Raw genomic sequence first — 23,644 nt, 5'->3', positions numbered from 1 at the left:
TTGTTCTTGTTATTATGGGCTAACACAATGTATCAGACATTAAAGGGGTTGTAAAGGTTCGTATTTTTTCACCTTAAAGTAGATGTAAACCCGAAAAAAATTTTGACGTCACAATGTAGAGTATAAGATTTCCTATCATCTGTGCCCAGTCTTGCCACACACAGTTAATCCAGCTCTGAGCAATCCTCTTTTAGTGTTCAGTGAAATAAAACGGACTTACAGAGAAAAACCTTAGTCCGTTCCGCCCCCTTGCTGTGAGTGACAGGTTATTTACATATCTCATGCACTAGCCTGGAGACAGGCATTATTTCTCTTTCGTTCATAGACGGACACAGCCTTCATTGACCTTAGGGTTATGCTTCTTCCTACCAGGAGATTTAGGCAGAATTCTACAGCACTTAAGGTGTTAAAAACTTTCCTTCATGCCGCTCCTCCCAGGGGGCGTGGCTCCCCCAGGCATAACCCCCACTCTGCTCTAGCAGCTTCAGTTTGTTTCTGCCTAACCGACAGGAGAGTCAGGCTCTCTCTGGAGTCCTGGACTCTGGAGTTTTTCTTGCAATTTTCTTGCATTTTTTCTTGCGATTTTTCTCGCTTTTTATTATGTTGTTCCTGCATTTTTGAATCCTGCGATTCTTCTATCAACAGCCGACTGGGTGACAGGCTGGGTCCTCGACCCTTGTAGTCCCCCCAGGTTCGGCCTTCGAGCGTGTGCCGGCCCTCAGCTCAGCTTTGGGACGTCCACGACAGGCCCCATTGCTCCAGGGGCGGCCGGGGAACTTCGGTTCTAGGGCACACATATGACCGGTCTTTTATGGCCTTGTCACAGTGTGTCTGGCTGTCAGCCATGCCGTTTAGCGGACGTTGGTCTGTCTGGGATACTTCCAGCCGGTAGTCGCAGGACAGGTAAGTAGTGACCCTTGCTCAGGTAAGTGGTCTGGCTGGAATTTTCCCTGGGGAGGTCGACTGAGGGTTCGCCCTGCTTTCCTCTCTCCCTTATTCCTCTCCTTCCTTCCCTTTTGGGTAGCGGCTGTGAGGGTTTTTTTTTCTGGGGTCTCTTTATAATCACCGGGGCCTGTGTGTTAGCTGGGGCTGTGTGTGTTCACTGCAGGGGGCTGTAGTGTTCTCTGCGGGACTTGTGTGCTGTTTTACTATGCTGCTGTGGCTGCTGGCTGTCTGTTCTTTAAAAAAAAAAAAAAAATTTTGAAAAGTGCGCCACGGCCGCCATTTTGCCGTAGTCGCGCCTTGTGTATTTCGGCGGCCATTTTCTTGTGGTCCTTGGCGGTTTTTTGCAATTACGGCGGCCATCTTTCATTTTCGTTTGGCCTCGTGTGGCCGTTTTAGCGCTCGGAGAGACCGCGAATCTGTCCGTGGGGACTGTCAGCAGCGCAGCCGGCTTCTCAGCACATCATCAGGCTCCTCTCAGCGCGATGCACCAGGCGGGTGGTGAGTTCCCTGGGGGCCCTCATGCTCAGATTAGAGCTGGAACAGCCGGGAGGTGACCGTGGGTGGTTCTCTGCTTAGCAGTTTGGGTAACTCGGTGGTGGGATGCCCTGGAGCCTGTACTAGGTACTATCCTCCCCACTAAGGCCTGAGTTAACCCTTGATGCCCCTCCCCCTGCCACTTCTGTTGAGGGAGTGTTATTTCTGAAGCAGCTAGTGCCTGGTTGGGGGGTAAAAAAGCGCCCCCTCCCTGAGCCTGCTTCGGGGGATGCCGCTGACATTAGACTATGCCCGGCTATTGCGTCTGGTTCTGTGGTGTCAGTGGATGCGGGCTATAAAAACCCACGCGACCAAGGAATTTGTTGGAGCTCTTATTTTCTGCGGTAGAGCTTGTTGCTCAGTAACTAGACGGTTTGTGGTTTTGGCGGAGGTACCAGATGTACCGGTCCCTTTTGGGTTCCGCAAAAACGCAGCGCACTGCAACTGTGTTCCTTATTTGGACTTTTTATGTTACACCGCAGTGTATATATATATATATATATATATATTTTTTGCAGTCCCTGAATGCTTTGCGACCCCTTTGTAAGTAGGTGGGTCTCTCCTCCTGTGGACCCTCCGGTGTCCGGATGGAGCAAAGCCGCCACGTTGCCCGTGGAAGGGGCTCCTGCCTGTGGGTACCCCGCTGAGACCGGTCTTGACTCGGTCTCTGGTGTCACAGACTCTGACTAGAGGGCTGTAGCTCCTGCTGCAGGAGCTGGGGGCATAAGATGCTGCTGAGCCCTGTAAGGACCTAGCTGAACGTTTGGTTCGGGGTCTGTAGTTCGTCTGTGAGTCGGTCCTGGATGCGCTTCCCTTGCTTTCCAGGGCTTCCGCCTGTGTGGGGGTGTTTGCGCCGCCTCGTGTGGCTTACATGCTGGTCTTCGGACCGATCCTCAAAGGGTCCTTGGTGGACTCACCCCTTTAGGGGTGGGCGGCTTTTTGGGCCTCCCGGGTTGGCACCCCTAGGGATGCCACGGGTGGTAAGAGCACGCTGCTTCCTCTGCTAGGAAGGGCAAGGAGCCTCGCCGTCGGCGAGGGCCCTCCTCTCCCGAGCGGTTCGTGCGCCCAGCACGGTGGGTATTCTGCAGGGTGCTAAGGCCCCCGCTGCGGGGCTGTGATGCGCCTGGCACCACGTGCCTTACGGGCCTGCGGACGGTATTGCTTCCGCATGTAGGTCTGCCCCCGCCCGTGTCGGGTGGGGGGCTGGCTTTGTGATTTTGCGGCTCGGTTGAGGCCTCTTCTTTCCGAGATTTTCTCTCTTGGCTGCCTAACAGATTTTTTCCCTCCATCCTCTGGCTTCCTCCGGTTCGCTGGTTGGTTCTGTCCAGGATCTTCTGATCGGGGGAGTGATGGTGCCAGTTCCCTCGATGGAACGGTCTCAGGGGTAATACTCCAATCTGTTGGTAATCCCCATGGTGGACGGGGTCCGTCCAACCCTGGGCCTCAGGGCCCTCGTTTGTTTTTTTGTACAGTACAAAATTTCAGGATGGGAATTTTTTTCTGACGTCCTTGGATGTCATGAACGCATACCTGCATGTTCCCATATGCTCTAAGCACCAGAGATTCTGGGCTTTGCGGTCAGGGAGGACCTTTTTCTTTTTGTGGCCCTCCCGCTCGACTTGGTGTCGACACCACAGGTTTTTACCGGGGTGCTCGTCCCGATACTGGCCCGGCTGTGTCAGCGGGGGTTTATCGTGGGATGTCTGGACGACATTCTCCTACGAGCTTCTGAGAACTCTGCATTTGTGGAGCCGTGTCTATCACGTGTCAGACTCTCCAGGAAGTTTGGCTGGCTTCTGTTTTTGTCCAGAAGTCAGTGTTGGTCCCGTCTGGGACTGGAATTCCTGGGACTAGTCCTGGATTCCGCCGGGGCGGGAGTCTTGTTCTCCTAACGAAAAAATTTAAGACTCTGCAATCTGCTGGGCAGCAGTTGTCGACCTAGTGGTGGTCATCTCCGCGATTCTGCTTGAGGGTTCTGGATCTGACGGTGGCCTCTTTCGAGGCGGTTCCGTATGCCCAATTCCACGCCAGGGTGCTACAGGAGGACCTGTTGTCACGTGGGGACTAGCTTCCGTCATCTCTGGATTACCAGGTTCGGATGAGTCATCTAGTCCCTGGTGTGGTGGCTGATGTTTTCCGGTGCTTCGGGCCGGGAAGTCGTTTCGGCCAAGCCACTGGACAGTGGTCGCGACGGATGCCAGCCTCTCCGGTTGTGGGAGGGGTTTTTGGGGCACCCAGTCAGCCCTGGGGTGCTGGACTCAGGTGGCGACCCACCTACCAATCATTGTTCTGAATCAAGCTTTGCCTTGCCTGGTGGTCCCTGGATCTACAGGGCCGACCATTCGGGACCCTGTCCGTCAACGCTGTGGCGTACGTCGACCATCAGGGAGGCACACAGAGCTCTGTTGCAGCGACGAGGGTCGCGCACATACTTTGGTGGGTCGAAGGGTCCGTTCCGGCTCTATTGGCCGTGTACATTCCGGGAGTACGGAATTGGCAAGCCGACTCCTAAGTCGGACTATGCTAGACCACGGAGAGTGGTCTCTCCACCCGTAGGGGTTTTTCAGTATATGTGCCGAAAGTGGGGCACTCCAGGCGTGGTCCTTCTAGTGTCCCGCCTCAACCGGAAGGTGCCATGTTTTTGGCCAGGTCACGGGACCCGTGGGCTGACGCGTCAGGCGCGTTGGTGGCTCCTTGGGGTCGCTATCGCCTGCTTTACACCTTCCCTCCTCGGTAGCTTCTTCCTCGCCTGCTGCGCAGAGTGGAAGCCGAGGGTATTTATCAATCCGGATTGCCCCAGATTGGCCGCGTCGCTCCTGGTACGTGGACCTGGTGCGTCTGGTGGCTGACGCCCCCTAGCATTTTCCCCTGGGGGTTGATCTTCTGTTACAGGGTCCGATCTTCCACCCTGTTTTTACAGCCACTGGCTTAGCGACGTGGCTGTTGAGAGCCTGGGGCTGAAGGCCCGAGGCCTATTGGGCTCGGTGGTCTCGACCGTGCTGCCGGCACGGTAGTCTACCTCACGTAGGATTTACATCATACGTGGAGGGCCTGCATCTCTGGTGAGGAGATGAAATGGCACCCTCGTACGTACGTGGTATCCAGGATTCTGCTGTTTTTTACAGCAGGGAGTGGATCAGGCTCTCGCCTTACGTACAGTTGGGAATCAGTTTTCTGCTCTGGCTGTTACTTTCAATGAGCCTTGGCGTCGCACTCCTTGGTGCGTACGTCTGTTCTGGGGGTCTGGCATATGGCCCCTCCACTACCCCCATGGGACTTGTATTTAGTCCTTTTGGTTCTTCTGGATGCTCCCTTTGTGGACATTCGGGAGGTTTTTTGTTGACTGTCACGAGACGGGAGCAGGTTTAGCTCAAGTGCTAGAGTACCTGCCCTTCAGGCATTTGACTCTGGGTTCTAGCCCAGGAAGGTCTGCGTTGTCACGTGGCCGTGGCTCGTCGTGGGCATTTCCACTGTGATTTTTTTCTGGTAGCAATTACCTCGATCAGACTAGTGTTTGTCTGAACTGGAGGCCTTGTCTTGCAAGGCTCCCTGCTTGGTCATCCATAAGGATGAGGTGGTGCTGCGGCGCAGCCGTCTTTTCTCCCCAAGGCGGTTTCGGCTTTTCACGTTGGTGTGGACATTGTTCTTCCATCCTTATGTCCTTGGCCGAAATGGAGGGAGGTGGCCACTTTTACATCCTCTGGATGTGATTCGGGCCCTATGTATGTACTTATCTGCTATGATTCCGTTCCGGAAGTCGGTCTCACTGTTCGTGTCGCTGGCTGGTTCTACCAGGGGGCCTGGTAGTCTCGTCGGCCACCTTTTTCCGGGGTGGATCCGATGGATTGTGTTTCAGGCCTATGCCCTGAAGGGGCAGGCGCCTCCCTTTTGGGTTACGGCGCATTCGACCAGGGCGATCGGGGCCTCATGGGCTTTCTGGCATCATGCCTCTGTGTTACAGGGGTGTATGGCAGCGACCTGGTCGTCGTTCCACACTTTTTCTAAGTCTGAAAGGTGGATGTGAGTGCATCTTCTGATGCCTCCTTCGGCTGCAGGGTGTTACAGGCGGCAGTTTACGGTTGGAGTTCCTCCGTTGAGTAACTCCGGTTTTGTTTGGGGTGTAACCTGTTTTTGCTGTGTTATTTTTCCCACCCCTCAAATTTTTTTGACACTGCTTGGGGACGTCCCTAAGGTCAATGAAGGCTGTGTCCGTCTATGAACGAAAGAGAAAAACGGATTTTTGTACTCACCGTAAAATCCATTTCTCTGAGTTCATAGACGGACACAGCACCCACCCCTCCTTGGTTTGTACTGCTTGTTACGAACTGAAGCTGCTAGAGCAGAGTGGGGGTTATGCCTGGGGGAGCCACGCCCCCTGGGAGGAGCGGCATGAAGGAAAGTTTTTAACACCTTAAGTGCTGTAGAATTCTGCCTAAATCTCCTGGTAGGAAGAAGCATAACCCTAAGGTCAATGAAGGCTGTGTCCGTCTATGAACTCAGAGAAATGGATTTTACGGTGAGTACAAAAATCCTTTTTTTTAAATTCCCACCCCCACTCCTTTTCTGAAGTCATGTAGTTACTTTTCTGGATTTTGACTGGATGTTAGTGATCATAGCAGAATTCAGTGTAAGGAATATGCAAATGACATCACAACTCCACCCACAGAGCTCCAGACAACAGATCCACCCACATAAACTGCAGTTTTTCAGTTCTTATAACAGACAGAGGGGAGACATGTGACAGGTAAGGATACATGCAGGAGGCATCTATATCCTTATAGATCAACACTATGGCAGTAGTTTAGAAAGGATGAGAGTGGGTTTACATCCACTTTAATGCATCCTATGCATTAAGATAAAAAAAACCTGGCAATGACGGCTCCCCTAGCCCCCACGTTTTACTTACCTGAGCCCGTTCACCTGCTGTGCACATCCCCCGGAGTCCTCTTCTCCACGGAGTCTGGGCGTTGATTAGCTAGATGGGATAGATTAATAGCAGTGCAGCCATTGGATCGTGCTGCTGTCAATCACATCCAATCACCCAGCCGCCGGGGGGCGGGACCGAGACGAAGACACGTGGTGTCGTAACGCGTAGGGATTGGAGGACGTACACCCGGAGTGACGTAAGCTGGCGATTGAGACGCCGCTTGTTTATTCCTTCGTTGCACATGTTTTTAGTTTTATATGTAAGCGCAGGTTTTTCCTTAATAAATATTTCACCTGCACCATACGGTACCTCACTATGGGAGTCCCCTCTCTTTTTCTTGCTTTTTATTACCCATTCGATATTGAGGAGCACCTGACCCAATAGAGGGAGGATTCATTAGATCGAGAGAGGAAGCAGTTGTGACCACCCATAGAAGGCTGCGAGTGAGCTGTCTATTGATGCCCATTAAGGAGGGCTGAGAGGTAAGAGTCCCGGGAGCTCAGTCAGGGATCTGATTCATCTTCTACTACACGGCTGTGTATTTTTAGTATCGAGCTGGTGCTCATCTTCATCCAGTGCATCCGTTCTGACAGCTGATTTGTGCTTACACATATTTTTTTGGGACTGGACTTTCTCATTTAAATCCTTTTGCACAACTTGTTTTTTACTATTTTTGCACATTAACTCACAGAGTACTGTATATTTTTGTGGATTGACTACACTGCACTTTATTTTTGATACATTTATTGCTGAATTCTGTCAGCTCCTACATTAATTATTTATATCACTATATGTTATTGATATTTATATTTATTTTTATGTGATACTGTTAGGTCACTAGCGTGATACGTTGCGCAGAATCTCTTTTTATTTTATTTCTTGTTCAATGTTATGTAAACATTATTAGGTTTTGCTGCACTATATTATTTTTGGTGGGTTCATCCATTTAGGGTCCATTTTAGCGCAAAAGCACTTGTCACTTTATACACGCTGTGTCTATGGATGTCGAGTGTATGACAGGGTGCGGGCCCTCAAGCTAACCCCCTTGGGAGAGTGCTTCTCAAAAGGGTGTTAGCTCTTGCAGGGAGGAGCCGAGACAGCCGCCGAGGGACCCCAGAAGACGAGGATCGGGGCACAGTGGAAGTAAGTATGATATGTTTGTTATTTTATTTATTTTTTAAACAAAGCCATACAACCCCTTTAATGAAAAAGAGCTAAGCAAAAAAAGTAAAACTCTATATTAATGCCCAGGGTTCCGAAACTGTTTTTTTTTGTTGTTGTTGTATCTACTGTACTGATGATTCCATCTGCAAGATATTCCCTCATTCATCCTTCACCGCCATTATAAAGTCAAGATATACAGTGAGGGAAAAGTATTTAATGCCCTGCTGATTTTCTATATGTTTGCCCACTGACAAAGAAATGATCAGTCTATAATTGTAATGGTAGGTTTATTGTAACAGCGAGAGACAGAATAACAACAAAAACATTCAGAAAAACGCATTTCAAAAAAGTTATAAATTGATTTTCATTTTAATGAGTGAAATAAATATTTAACCCCTTCACAAAACATGACTTTGTGATTGCCAACAAGGGTTTTGCCACCAAGCACAGAGGTCAGACGTTTCTTGAAGTTGTCCACCAGGTTTGCACACATCTAGGGAGGGATTTTGTCCCACTCCTTTTTGCAGATCCTCTCCAAGTCATTAAGGTTTTGAGGCTGACATTTGGTAACTCGAACCTTCATCTCCCTCCACATATTTTCTATTAGATTAAGGTCTGAAGACTAGCCAGGCCACTCCAAGACCTTAACCTCCCTGGCGGTATGATTCTTTCAGAAAAAACATGCTGAAAGCGGTACCATTATTTGCAAGGAAATTTGGCGTTTTATATTGTAGGTCTGTCATTTTTAGAAATAACTCACTTAAATCTGACCAAACAAGCTTCTAATAGGCATCCCGGGTATGAAATTTTTTTAAAAACAAAATTATAAATTATAATATAATAAATAATTATAAATCAATATAACAAATAATAATATAATTATAATAAAAATTATTCAATAATGTAATCAAATCAAAATCACTGAAATTTGCTCAGTTGCAGAATTGTTGCTGTCATTATTTTTTTTTTTTTATGACGAATTTCCCCACAAATCGCTATCGCACAATTCTGCAAGTGATTATAATTTATTATCGCTGTTTTTTAGCTGATCTAAAACTATTTTTGACATAAAGGGACACTTTTGGTTGCTATGGACAATCTACAGTTTGCAGGGAGAAAGAAACGTTTTTATTATATAAAATGACATGCAGGGCAATGGACAGACCACTAGGGACAAGGGGGGTGTGTTTTTTTTACATACAGTACTGTAATCTATAAGATTACAGTATACTGTATGTATAGTGTTTGTTTACTTTTTTGAATTTGGCGCCGTTCTCCGTCCCCGTGCGTCGTAACGTCGCAGGGAACGGAGATCGGCGTCACACGGAGGCACTGTGTGAATCGAGCGAGGTCCTGCTCGCTCACACAGCGCGGTGGCATCGCTGGATCCAGGGACAAGGTAAGTGAAACTCCCTGTACATCCAGCGAGGCGAGCCCGAGTCTGACTCGGGGTTACCGATCCTTGCCCAAAAATCTCACCCCGAGTCAGACTCGGGAACACCGCCCAGGAGGTTAATGTGCTTTTGAGCCACTCCTTTGTTGCCTTGGCTGTGTGTTTTCAGTCATTGTAATGCTGGAATACCCATCCATGACCCATTTTCAATGGTCTGGCCGAGGGAAGGAGGTTCTCACCCAAGATTTGATGGTACATGGCCCCGTCCATCGTCCCTTTGATGCAGTGAAGTTGTCTTGTCCCCTTAGCAGAAAAACACCTCCAAAGAATAATGTTTGATGGTGGGGATGGTGTTCTTGGGGTCAGTATTCCTCCTCCCCCAAACACGGCGAGTTGAGTTGATGCCAAAGAGTTCGATTTTGGTCTCACCTGACCACAACACTTTCACCCAGTTCTCCTCTGAATTATTCAGATGTTCATTAGCAAACTTTAGACCGGCCTGTACATGTGCTTTCTTAATTTGTAGCTTTCTTGAGCATGGGGACCTTGCTGCTCCAATGTAGTTCTGGTCTGATTCCTCACCCTTCTCATGATCATTTGAAACTCCACAAGGTGAGATCTTTCATGGAGCCCCAGACCGAGGGGGATTGACAGTTATTTTGTATTTCTTCCATTTGCGAATAATCTCACCAACTGTTGTCACCCTCTCACCAAGCTGCTTGGCGATGGTCTTGTAGCCCATTCCAGCCTTGTTTTAGTCTACAATCTTGTCCCTGACATCCTTGGACAGCTCTTTGGTGAACGGGGATCCGACTTGGATCCCTGCCAATACCAGGCACTGTGTTTGGTATGATTCTTGAGGTTCCCACGCCAAATTTTAAATAAAAAATGTCAAGAAAAAACTACACAGGTTTTTAAAGTCATTTATTAGTCAACTCCGGGGGTCTTCTTTTGACTTCGGGGGTCTCTTCCGAATTCTCCGGCCTCTTCTCCCATTCTCCGGTTCTTCTGCCAGGCTCCTCCTCTATCTTCTGCTAGCTCTTTTACTAGCGGTGGCCCAGTCTTCTCCGTCTTCTTCTCTCTTCTGTTCTTCCGATGTTGACACAATGCTCTCTCCTGCTGTAATGTCGAGCGGTGCGCAACAACTTATATAGGCATGGGACGGGGGTCACCGGGTGATGTCACCTGGTGACCCCACCCCTTATGATGACACAGTCCCGGGGCATGATGGGACTGTGTTGTCACCCTGCACACAGGCTTCCGATGGAGACTATAGTGGCCAGTTCATCACAAATTCAGATCGGAAGGAAAGAACTGTAGAAAGCATGGGATGTCTTTATTTTATAACAAAAATTATAAAACTGGGGTAAAAAGCAAACCTAATGAATCATAAAAAAGGTCTATTTTGCCAGTACAGTGCCTCCCAAAGAGAGGATAGTAAAGTGTCAGCACGTTTTGCGATAGTTGCAATGTCAGGACCCTGGCATAATTGGTAGTTCCGCCATGAATCCATCAAAAATAATCTACAAAATAAATAAATACCACAAAAAAACTCAAGAAACAATTTAAAACAAAACAAACTAATATATATTCATAAATATCAGGAAATACATAAAGTATATGTAGACTAAAATCTGTCTATACTGCTAGAAAAAAAAACACCCTCACTACGTATTTGTAAGGTACAAGAAGCCCAAAAATCTAAAAATGAACAGATGTTTAGGGGATAAAAGCCAATCTCCCCCAGCTGTAAGGAGTACCAGGTGGCACAGACTAACATGTACAGGCTGGCAGCAGAGGAAATGATATAGTACACCACTCTGAAAACACAGCAATTAGATGTCTCCAAATAAAATATTATAATGCACCCTCTATATGTAGCATTGGGAATTACTTAAATATGGTCCACTGCATGCTCACCCTATGGAGAACCATTCTGAGAAAAGCCATGTAGCCATCGCTATAGTGCATAATGATAGGAAGAGACGGCAAAGAAGATGCAAGAGATGAGCAGCACTGAGATACAACTATTCGTTAAAAAAACTGTTAACATTTTTTTATTTAAAAAAGGTAGGGGCTTATGATATACCTTGATTTAGCAAACTACATTTCATTTAGCTAGGGAATTTCTTCAAAAAGGCCAAGTAGCTCAAATGGTTGTGTTGGTCCAGGAGAAATTCCTGGATGTTACTAAAATAATTAATATTTTTATGCATTTTAACTTATTTATTTTTGTTATTATTAAAAAAAGCCCAGATTATGGACAACCACCAAACAGTATGATCTCTCACCCATCACCCTCTTACAGACCTCACCTCTACACTCCCAGCCTGTAGACCTGGCCAGGAATCTCCACAACCTTCTGGGTTTTATTACAATGACACCTGGACGTCCCTTGCCTGCAAATCAAGACATTTTCCGAAGCCGAATGAGGCATTAGCATGTCTTAAAGGGAAAGACATCTACATGTTTGGGGATTCAACTCTACGCCAGTGGTTCGAGTACCTGATAAACTTCATACCAAGTAAGATTTTATTTTTATTTTTTTACATTTTCATTTTACCCTTTTACAAAAGTGATCATTTATTCGTTTTCATTGGGGTCGTTTATATCAGGCCATAGATGTGATTCTTTTTTAACAGACTAAGGGATAGAAGGAAATTTTGAAGCAGGCTGTCCTGTCCAAGGGGGGTGAAGTTGCTCACTCTTGAGTAGGAGGGAGGTCTATTGGATATTTTGTTTAGACTTCCGTATCCCCAAGGGGATGAAATTTGAGTGGGATATAACACACTATTATGAATAACTCCCCATTGCCCATAAATAACAATACCCATACCTAATTCTCAAACAGACATGCTAATTTTTCTTGTCATAGTTAAAAAATATATATATTTTCTGATAATTATATTCTTCACCTCCTTGTTGATATACTGTATGTTGCTCACTTTTTCCTTGGGGTGCTTTTGATCTACCCTCCTGCCCATATTATTACTTCATTTTAGATTTTAGACTTTCGACATATATTTTCAAGAAGGGACAGATTCAGGGTATATATTTTATTAGAGTTGGGGAGGGGGGCATTCTTTTTGTAGTGTCATTATTTTGCAATGTCAATTTTCATAATTAGGTTTTGTAAAGTTAATTCCCTAGAATGGTAATCTTTCTTTTATTTACATTGCTTTTGATAATGAGGATAACACAATATGGATTTAGGTAGTTTGGACTCCAAGACACTAGGTGGATACTTGCACAAACTTTATATCAGTGGTGGTCAGGTCACAGATGGCACAGAAGCCCCCCGGTCGGCCAGTTGGGTTGTGGGGGTAAAGGGCGGCAACCCCCCTCCGTCAGTCAGTCAGGGCCCGTACTTACCCCATCACTTGGGCTGCGCTCCGGGCGGCAGCTTCTTCTCTCTCTGGGCTGCGGGCGGCTGCTGTCTTGGTGCCCCAGCATCTCCTCCTCTACCTATACAATTAGGCCCAATAGGGGTGAAACATGTCAGAGGGGTATGGCCATAGGTGGGAACTGTTAGTAAGCCAGCCAGATAGAATAAACTATTCATGTTCTAACATCATCAGTGTGCAACCCTGCCTTAAAGAGGAAGTAAAGTCCCATGCATAGTTTATACCTATAGGTAAGCCTATAATAAGGCTTACCTATAGGTACAGTAAATATCTCCTAAATGTGCACTGTTTAATAGATATTTGCTACAGCCGTGCTGTTCCTTCAGAATCTTGTGCCATGAATGATGGCTCCCCCATGCATACGTGGGAGTGATGTCATCACTGCTCGGGTCAGTCACACAGCCAGAGTCCGCTGATCCAGGAAGGAAGACGGACGCTGCCTCCAGCGATGACATCGCAGCGCAGGAGGGCTTTTTTTTAAGGTAAGTTTCACATAATGTGCTAGTATGCGATGCATACTAGCAAATTATGCATTTACCTTGCAGGTCCAGAAAAAAAACAGTGGTTTACAACCGCTTAAAGCCTTCCTACACTCTGTGTGTTATGTTGGACTGTCCATATTGTGTGTTAAGTACTCCTAACCGCTGTACTCTGGGTGATAACCACTCCTGACCCATACATTCTCTGTGTTTTACACTCCTTACCCCTTTACTCTGTGTAATAACCACCCCTGAGCCCTGTAATCTATGCATTAATTATTTCAGACCCTTGGCCCCTGTGTGTTATGTACCCATGACCCTTGTACTGTGTGGGCTTACCACTCCTGACCCCTGTACTCTGAGCAATAACCATTCCGGACTCCTATATCTGCATTATGCACTCTTGGTCCCTGTGTGATATCCCTTCCTGATCCCTGCACTTTCTGCAATACCCATTCATGACACCTGCATTCATCATACACACTCCCCACCTCTGAAATCTGTGCATTATGCACTCCTGACTCTGTGTTTGGTACTGTTGAGCATTGCACTTTATGTGTTATGTACGGCTGAGTCCTGTAATCTGTGCAATAACCACCCCTGCATTTCCCGCCTATGAGCTCTTGGCCCCTGTTCCCTGTTTAATACCCCTCCTGACCTCTGCATTTCATAAATTTGTGATTTTATGTATACAGCATCGCACTCATTAGCCCTGAGTCTTTTCCCTGTTCAACAATCAGTTGGGGACACTGACACAGTGTAGTTAGTATTTATATCTATTATACTGTGTGTGGTTTAAAAATTCAAACATGCTTTTTTTGGTTAGGGTGTGTATGATTATGTGTAATAATTCAATAAATTGCTTTTGACTTTGCAAAGCTTTTCAGCCATTGTGCTGAATTACTTTAAGCTTTGGTATGGCATAGTTATGTCATAGTCATGTTAAGGGTAGTCATAGGTTGTGGCATGGTGGACCCCAGGGGGTTGAACAGGCAGGTGTCATAGAAGGTAATGGTTGAAATTAGGAATAATTTGTTTAAACGGAAATAAGGCTCTAGGATGCTTAAATTATCATATTTTTGTCTTTCACCTAGGTCTCAAGACGATCGATTTGCACATCAACTACCAATCTGGCCCACTACTTGCAGTAGATGCTAACACTGGATTGGCTTTACGATGGCGTGCTCATGGACTTCCCTTGAGAGCGACAAAGACGATGATGGCTGACCTGCACTACGAGGCAGCCCACTTGGCTGGGATCAGTGGCGGACCTCATACTGTTATTGTATTGACCCTCTGGGCTCACTTTACCACTTTCCCCATCAGAGTTTATTTGGAGAGGCTGGAAAGAATTCGTCAAGCCATTTCATCTCTGCTTTTTCGTAGTCCCAAGACGACAGTGCTCATAAAATCGGCCAACACGGGTTATAAGTCAATTTTTGGCAGTGACTGGTTGTCTCTTCAGCTGGACATTCTACTGAGGGCTGCCTTTAAAGGAATAGATGTCACTATTATAGATGCCTGGGACATGACGTCTTGTCACTACCTCCCGGACAACATCCACCCAGGTCCACCGGTCATCAGGAATGAGGTGGACCTTATGCTGTCCTATATATGCCCTACGTGATTGATAAGATTATGTCCCCATATTCTCTATTCCTTGTTTGGATATCTGTTAAACTTGGGTTGAAAACGAAAGAATATTATATAAATCCTGGCATCCAGGCAGTTTCCCTGTATTGTTTTAGTTTGTATTTCACTTTTGCATGGTTGTTGGCAAGTTAAATTACAGACTGGCTTACAAGTAGCTCTTGGAGACTTTTGTGGTTAGATATCCCCACCAGAATTTCATGTTCCGTCCAACTGGCATTGCCATAACCAAACCTAATAATTGTATTCTCCCCAGTAGATTCTTCAAAGATTCTTCATAAAGTAGAACATGTTTGAAGAACAACAACATGTAATGTAAAGTAATGTAAACTATATATATATATATATACACACACATATATATATATATAGTGTATGCATTATACCTATCTATCCAGCACTGCAGTGTGTATCTATGGAAATGTATTTAAAGACATGTTCTGATATTTCTCCATGAAACTAAAGCCGTATTGCTGTATCCAAGAAGCTTCCAGCACTTATATCAATACTCTGCACAATAGGTTACGGGCCCAGCGTACCCAGCAGCACCCAGGCACTGGAAAGATAACTCTGCATCTCAGTGAGTACTATATGCAAGCTACTGGAAGATGGCAAGCAGTTCAGATGTGATATTTGCAGTTGCAAAGCTGAATAATGTCAATTATCAGCTGTGGAAGTTTAAGCTAGAAATGGTTTTGAACAAGGATAACTTGTGGCAAGTGCTGAGGTACTGGGATAGGTAAGGTAGGCAGGCAGGCAAAAGCAATTATAAGCTTACTAGTGGAAGATGACCAGCTTATACACATAAGAACAGAAAAAACGGCTAAAGGTATGTGGACTTCATTACAAAAACTGCATGAGCATTCAAGCCTCAACAGTAAGCTGTTTCTACTAAGAAAATTGTATAAAATGAGTAGGGATGAACTTCAAGTTCGAGTCAAACTCATGCCGCGGAACACCCTGTTAAAGTCTATGGGAGAAATCAAAAGTGCTAATTTTAAAGGCTAATATGCAAGTTATTGTCCTAAAAAGTGTTTGGGGACCCGAGTCCTGCCCCAGGGGACATGTATCAATGCAAACAAAAGTTTTAAAAACGGCCATTGTTTCGGGAGCAGTGATTTTAATAATGCTTAAATGCTTAAAGTGAACCAAAGTGAACCAATGAAAGTGAAATATTCCTTTAAATTTCGTACCTAGGGGGGGTGTATAGTATGCCTGTGAAGCAGCGCATGTTTCCCGTGCTTAGAACTGTCTCTGCACAAAGTGTCATTTCTGAAGGAAAAAAAGTAATTTAAAATCACTCGTGGCTCTAATGAATTGTCGGCTCCCGACAATTCAGAGAAAAGTCATTCATAAAAAAAAAAAAAAGCGTAGGGGTCCCCCCAAATTCAATTACCAGGCCCTTTAGGTCTGGTATGGATATTAAGGGGAACCCTGCCGTCAATTAAAAAAAAAAAATGACGTGGGGTTCCCCCCAAATATCAATTCCAGACGGAATTTTTTCATTGGATATTCTGACCGTGTGTGGGCCCCATCAGACTTTTTTCCATCGGAGTTTAGAAATAGAACATGTTTTATTTTTTTCCGAAAAAAAATTCCTATCGGAAATTCCGATCGTCTGTGTGGAACTCTGACGGAGAAATAAACATGCATGCTCAGAATCAAGTCGCATGCTCGGAAGCATTGAACTTAATTTTTCTCGGCTTGTCGTAGTGTTTTATGTCACCGCGTTTTGGACAGTCGGAATTTGGTCTGACAGTGTGTATGCAAGACAGCTTGAACGTAATTCCGACTGAAAATTCCATCGGATTTTATCCCATCGGAAATTCTGTGTACAGGGCATTAGAGGTTACTCTCTTCTCTTTTATACTCAGTTGTGACATGAAGCTACTTGTATATAAAGACATCGCTTGTATATCAAGTCAAATACCTAGATTCAGGTACGGCGGCGCATCTTTCTGGCGGTGTAGCGTATCGTATTTACGCTACGCCGCCGTAAGACAGAGAGGCAAGTGCTGTATTCACAAAGCACTTGCCTCCTAACTAACGGCAGTGTAGCGTAAATGGGGCCGGCGTTAGCGCGCCTAATTCAAATGAGGATGAGGGGGTGTGTTTTATGTAAATTATTGGTGACCCGACGTGATTGACGTTTTTTTATGAACGGCGCATGCGCCGTCCGTGTACATATCCCAGTGTGCATTGCTCCAAAGTACGCCGCAAGGACGTATTGGTTTCGACGTGAACTTAAATTACGTCCAGCCCAATTCACGGACGACTTACGCAAACGACGTAAAATTTTCAAATTTCGACGCGGGAACGACGGCCATACTTAACATTGACTAGGCCAACTAGGGGCAGCTTTTACTTTACGCCGGCGTACCTTTTAGGCCGGGTACACACGGACAAACATGTATGGTGAAAGCGGTCCGTCGGACCGTTTTCACCATACATGTCTGCCAGAGGGCTTCTGTACGATGGTTGTACACACCATCGTACAGAAGTCCGCGCGTAAACAATACGCGGGGCGTGTCCGCGGTGTCGCCGCGTCGATGACGCGGTGTCGCCGCGACAATGACGCGGCGACGTGGGCGGCCCGCCTTTAAAATGCTTCCACGCATGCGTCGAAGTCATTCGACGCATGCGAGGGACGGCGGGCGCCTGGACATGTACGGTAGGTCTGTACTGACGACCGTACATGTCCGAGCGGGCTGAATTCCAGCGGGCTGTTTTAAAACAAGTCCAGGAATATTTGTCTGCTGGGAAAAGGCCCGGCGGGCAAATGTTTGCTGGAATTCGGCCCGCTCGCGCCCACACACGACCAAACATGTCTGCTGAAACTGGCCTGCGGGCCAGTTTCAGCAGACATGTTTGCTCGTGAGTATGGGGCCTAACAGAAACGGCGTATCTTTACTGTGACGGGCGCATGTACGTTCGTGAATCGGCGTATCTAGTAATTTACATATTCTACGCCGAACTCAACGGAAGCGCCACCTAGCGGCCAGCGGAAAAATTGCACCCTAAGATACGACGGCATAGGAGACTTACGCCGCTCGTATCTTAGCCTAATTTAAGCGTATCTGGTTTCCAGAATACGCTTAAATTTACGACGGCGCAGATTCAGAGTTACGACGGCGTATCTACTGATACGCTGGCGTAACTCGCTCTGAATCTGCCTAAAAATGTATTAAACATTTTTGCTTTGCTTTAAATGCACAAAAAGTTCACAAATACATCAGTAGCCCTCACATTGGGGTTCCACCATTACTGCGTACTCAACAGTTTAGCCTCCTGGCTTTCATTCTTGCCATCCGGCTATTTCAGGCCTTTAGCCTAGGCCTTAAGTCTGCTCCTCAGAACAGAGTTTCCTAAAGTTCAGCTCACACCTAGCTTACTCCTTGATCAGTGCCTTGCTGCTCATTCACCAATGACATCTGCCTCCTGCAGACATACATGCTCTGGCTGCGCCCATGCAGCCTCTGACTCCTCTCAGAGGGATGGGAGTCCACCTGACTCCCAGGACAGACTTCCTGTCTGTTGGGTGGGGCCCTGAGCCATAGTCAGGTCAGAACTAAATAGCCAAACACACAGATGTGCAATTAATGTGTCTTTCTCTCCAAAATCTGGCGTAAACCAGCAATCTTTAAGGTAGCACAGGGTCCCACCAACACAATATAAATATATAGAATTTAAGTAACTGGGATCATACGCCAGATGATTTTATTAATAATCTAATAATCAGAACCATATGGTATATACAGACGGTCCCCAGGTTACAAACAAGATAGGGTCTGTAGGTTTGCTCTTAAAGGGGATGTAAACCCTCATGTTTTTTCACCTTAATGCATCCTATGCACCCAAAAATCAACTTTCTGCAGTTAGATCCAACATACTGCTGATATCTGCAGTATGCTGGTCTTTTTTATTTTATTTTGGCACTTATCGTTATAGCAGTTTTTTTTCTATGGCTCCGAGCGGGAATTACTTCCTGGTATAGGCGTTCCCGAAGACAAGAAAGTTGATTGACAGCCTTTGATAGCGCGTCACGGCTTCCGAAAATCCACACGAGTGACACTCGTCAATTTACGGCGCCTGCGCAGTCAGCTCTACACGGCAGGCGCAGGCGCCGTAAACAGCCAAGTGTCACCTCGGCTGTTTTCGGAAGCTGTGACGCGCTATCGAAGGCCGTCAATCAACTTGCTTGCCTTCAGGAACGCCCATTCCCCCGAAGGATTCCCCGCTCGGAGCCATAGAAGAGATACTGCTATAACGATAAGTACCAAAATAAAATAAAAAAGACCAGCATACTGCAGATGTCAGCAGTATGCTGGATCTAACTGCAGAAAGTTTTTGGGTAAACTCTCGCTTTAAGGTCGAAAAACACCTTGCAGTGTCCGGCCCCCCAACCCCCCCCCCCCCCGTTTTACTTATCTGAGCCCCTGAATTTCCGTGGGCGCGATCCTGTGTCACTCTCCCTGCGGCTTCTCGGCTCTTCATTGGATAGATTGATAGCAGTGCAGCCATTGGCTCCTGCTGCTGTCAATCAAATCCAATGATGCGGGCGCTGGGGGGGCGGGGCCGAGTCATACACTCGACATCTATGGACGCCAAATGTATGACTCAGGAGCGCGCCCGCAAGGTAACCCCCTCGGGAGAGAGCTTCCCAGAGGGGGTTATCTAATGCGGGAAGGAGCCGCCGTGGGACCCCAGAAGAGGAGGATCAGGGCCACTCTGTGCAAAACGAACTGCACAGTAGAGGTAAGTTTTTTTTTTTTAAACTGAACCTTTAGGGCCAGATTCTCAAAGGCGTTACGACGGCGCAACACCATTAGCGCCGTCGTAACACCTCATCTGGCCCCGGGTATCTATGCGACTGATTCTCAGAATCAGTTGCGCATAGGTACCCATTAGATCTGACATGCGTAAGGCTGTTACGCTGTCAGATCTTAAATGTATTTTTTTTCCCGCCGCTAGGTGTCGCATCGTCGCTTTTCCCCGTCGTCTATGCAAATGAGGTAAGTACGGCGATTCCCGAACATACGCGAGGTCGACGCAGCGAATTAACGTCGTTTGCGTAGCGTACCCGACGCGTAAGGTTGCCCCTGCTAATTAGCAGGCGCAACCAATGTTAACGATGGCCGTCGTTCCCGCGTCGAATTCAATAAAAATTACGTCATTTGCGTAAGATGTCCGTGAATGGCGCTGGACGCCATTTACGTATACATCTAGGCAAATGACGTCGGGGCGACGTCATTTAGCGCAATGCACGTCGGGTAATTTACCCGACGGAGCATGCGCAGTACGCTCGGCGCGGGAGCGCGCCTAATTTAAATGGTGCCCGCCCCATTTGAATTGGGCGGGCTTGCGACGAGCAATCTAACGCTACACCGCCGCAAGTTTACAGGTAAGTGTTCTGAGAATCAGGATGTAAACCTGTAGACCTGCGGCGGTGTAACGTAGATCTCATATATTCCGCTGCCCAGGAGCAGCGCGAATGTATGAGAATCTGGCCCTTAGTGTCACTTTAAGTTGAATCTGTTTGTAAGTCAGAACAGGTATATTTTTTAAGTGGAGCTCCAGCCAAATAAACAATTTTTAAGCTTTCTGGATAGCATAGGGAAGGGTTATCACCCCTGTAATGTTTATTTTGCTGCCTGTGCCCCAGTTCAGAAGATTTCACCTCACTTTCTGTCCCAATGACAATTGGATTTTGAAAATTTGCGGTTATTGTGATAACAAGGATTGGTGATAAAGCATCAGTGGAGAGGAGACACCTTTTTCCCATATTAACTCTTACAGGAGAGAATTTCCATTGCTAGGGGTAGATTTCCTCTCACTTCCTGTCCCCCCCCCCCCCCCCCGTTTGTAAGTAGGAGTCGTTCGTAAGTCCGATGTTTGTAACTAGGGGACTGCCTGTAAAATCTTTGATAATAATGTATCAGTTAGTTGTCATTGCAAATGTGTTTTTTTTTTTTCAATATCATTAATTATGCCCATGATTATATATGTGCTATTATATGTGCTATTATAATGTAGTATTTTAGTATGATTGAGTTGTTTTAGAGTCACTGATTCAGTGTGTATTGTTATCATACACCAGAGCACAGTCAAACTCCAACATCATGGCCTCTAAATGTGCTGGATGGTCTACAACATCATGGAGGTGCGTTCCAGGATGGTGTGCAAACCATCAGGAAGTGAGTACTGCCCTCTGGTGTTCAAAACATCTAATCACAGTTATCCCTTACTTCCTACTGATAATGTTCTGCTGAACGAAACATATGTTGGCGAAGCAAGGAATAGCAGTGACAATCTCAGTACACGAGCAGAGTGCGGGACTGATGTATATTCCGATATGCCTGTATACTAGTCCTAGTTGTAAGTAGAATTTAATAAAACCCTTGTGCTTTTCTTTTTCAATATTTTATTGAATTTTCAAAAATTATAACAAGCCATGGTTTGCCCACGCAGGGGCGACATAGAACACACACCAAAAAATAAGAAATAGCGCACAACCACATAATAAAACACCAAGACAACTTATAACCCAGGCCATGGGGGACCAGGTTGAAATTTAGGCCTATGTCATGGACACAAATATCCTTCTGTACCCAAGAGTACAGCAGCTTACATTGTTGGCCTTTATATCGAAAAGCAATGACAGAAAAAGCAAACAGGAGAAAAAGAGAAAGAGAAAGGAAAAAGAGTAGAGAAAAAGAGTATCACGGACACGGGACCCACTGAAGCAAGATTCCTAAAGCCGACCATAACTGGTCGGGGGCAGGGATGGAAAGGAATAACTTATCCATGGTTCCCATACTTTCAAAAATTTTGCATGCGAATCCTTCAATATACTGGACATCTGCTCATTAATCATCATAGTCGTCATTCTGGATCTCACCCCCTGGAAAGCAACCGACTGGGTCTTCCAGGCCTGAGCAATGGTCCTCTTGGCAGAAATAAAAAGATATGTGGCCAATTTCTGTTGGGGCGCAAATAGGCCCGGTATCGGGCAATGTAAGAGAGCCAGTCGGGCATCCCTACGGACTGTCACATGAAATAATGTCTGTAATAGGCCAAAGACCCTTGACCAAAAGCCGATCAAGCGTGGGCACGACCACCATACATGTAAGACCTCCTCACGTTGGCCACAATTCCGAAAGCATCTATCACTGCTGCCAGGATAAGCGTGGGCTAGTCTAGCAGGAACCCAGTACCACCGCAGGAGTACTTTATAGGCGGCCTCTAGAGTGGAGGTGTTAAATGAACACTTCGCAATTGACGTCCAAGCTTTGCTCCAGTCCTCTCCCTCAATACTAGAACCAAGGTCTCGCTCCCATTGTGTCACATAGGAGAGGGTTGATAAAGATGACCTACTATTAAGAGATGCATAAAGCAATGAAATAAGACCTGGGGACCCCGGAGAATGTAAACAAGTGTGTTCAAAAGAAGTCGTTCGAAAAGGAAAAGTAGAGGTACGACGAAGAGAAAGAATCCAATTGCGCAATTGCAAATAATGGAAATGCTCTTGTCTAGGAATCTCGTGTGTCACCCGAAGGGCCTCCCATGATGGGAACGAACGCGCGGATAAAAAGTGTTTCACTCTGGAAAAGCCATGAGTGGTCCACCAGGAGAAAGAACGGGGTTGTTCCAACCCTGGAAGAAAAAGAGGGTTGTTGACAATCGGTAGGAGAGGTAGGAAGGGGGACATCAAGTTCCCGGAATATCTAACAGAATCCCACAGCTTCAAACTATAAAACTCTTGTGCTTTTAACTGAATGTTGTGCAATGAGTTGTGTTTCCTCTTCTTTCTGACATATGGCTCAATTGGATCGGAGGCATGTGGGAGGTCAATAGACACGATTGTAAAATAATATAGATGCGCTTAAATTAACTTAACGTTTGGTGCTCAGTACAAAAGATACTGTTTAAACATACACAGTGAATCAAATATAAACACAATGAGCATGTGTACTAAGTACAAATTATGCTGTATGAACATAAACAGTGAATCAAATCCCCAAACATAAACACAATACGCATGTGATATGAAAGTCCTGATGTGGATAAATCCTGTAATGCCTTTCCTTTATATAGAAAGCACTTCCCGCACTTCAGCTGTGATAATCAGGTATACAGGCTCTCAGGAACAACCACGTGAAAAAAAGGAAAGAAAAACCTCATTGCGCAATATATCAAGATACTGGAATATAAATGAGCCAAATCTGCAATGTGTTCACTCACGAAACCTCGCTTTTCATAAGCATGTAATACGCCACTCAGTAAGCAGTCTCCTCACTCGGATCCGACAGCCTCGGCATCCGATGGTCCTGTCACTGTAGGCTCCTCCCCTACGCGTTGCGTCACTTGTCACGTGACTTACTCATGGGTTACCAGTATCTTGATATATTGCGCAATGAGGTTTTTCTTTCCTTTTTTTCATGTGGTTGTTCCTGAGAGCCTGTATACCTGATTATCACAGCTGAAGTGTGGGAAGTGCTTTCTATATGAAGGAAAGGCATTACAGGATTTATCCACATCAGGACTTTCATATCACATGCGTATTGTGTTTATGTTTGGGGATTTGATTCACTGTTTATGTTCATACAGCATAATTTGTACTTAGTACACATGCTCACTGTGTTTATATTTGATTCACTGTGTATGTTTAAACAGTATCTTTTGTACTGAGCACCAAACGTTAAGTTCATTTAAGCGCATCTATATTATTTCACATTTTTACTATTGATTTGGTTTATCACCCAGATTGCAGCTTTTATTATTTGTTTTTTTATGTTTGTTTTTTTCCTTAATTATTAATTAGTAGCACTGTAGTCCATATTAACAATAGACACAATATTGGTGTTCCCTATAACAGGTGGAAAAGCTGAGCTTCTTTCACAACCAGGACTTTTTGGTGTTTTGGATCTTCTTTTTCACTTAACCACTTGAGACTCGCGCTGTAGACGAAAGACGTCCACAGCGCGGCGCTCAACTGCCGGGTGGACGTCCCTGGACGTCTTTTTATTTGCATTCCCTGCGCGTGCCGCTGGGGGCGCGCGGCGGGGAAAAACTGTGCCCGGCGCATCGCTGAGATGCCGATGCGTGTGCCTGGCGGCCGCGATGTCCGCCAGGTACCCGCGATCGGCAG

At 46.2% G+C, this 23,644-nt stretch overlaps 1 protein-coding gene across 1 annotated transcript in view; it reads left to right on the top strand.

Moving 5' to 3' along the window:
* Positions 1-14,653, top strand: part of LOC120933506 (NXPE family member 3-like) — a 65,910-nt gene extending 51,257 nt beyond the window's left edge. The window contains exons 5-6 of the mRNA XM_040346746.1: positions 11,272-11,487; positions 13,941-14,653. Of these exons, the coding sequence (XP_040202680.1) occupies positions 11,272-11,487; positions 13,941-14,473 (749 nt within the window). The 3' untranslated portion in view covers positions 14,474-14,653. The remainder of the gene's footprint in view (positions 1-11,271; positions 11,488-13,940) is intronic.
* The last annotated feature ends 8,991 nt before the right edge of the window (positions 14,654-23,644 follow it).

The sequence above is a fragment of the Rana temporaria genome, chromosome 3, assembly GCF_905171775.1.
Source record: "Rana temporaria chromosome 3, aRanTem1.1, whole genome shotgun sequence".
Lineage (NCBI taxonomy): Eukaryota > Metazoa > Chordata > Amphibia > Anura > Ranidae > Rana > Rana temporaria.
Note: the sequence above shows the minus strand (reverse complement) of the source record. Positions and strands in the feature narration are given on the sequence as shown.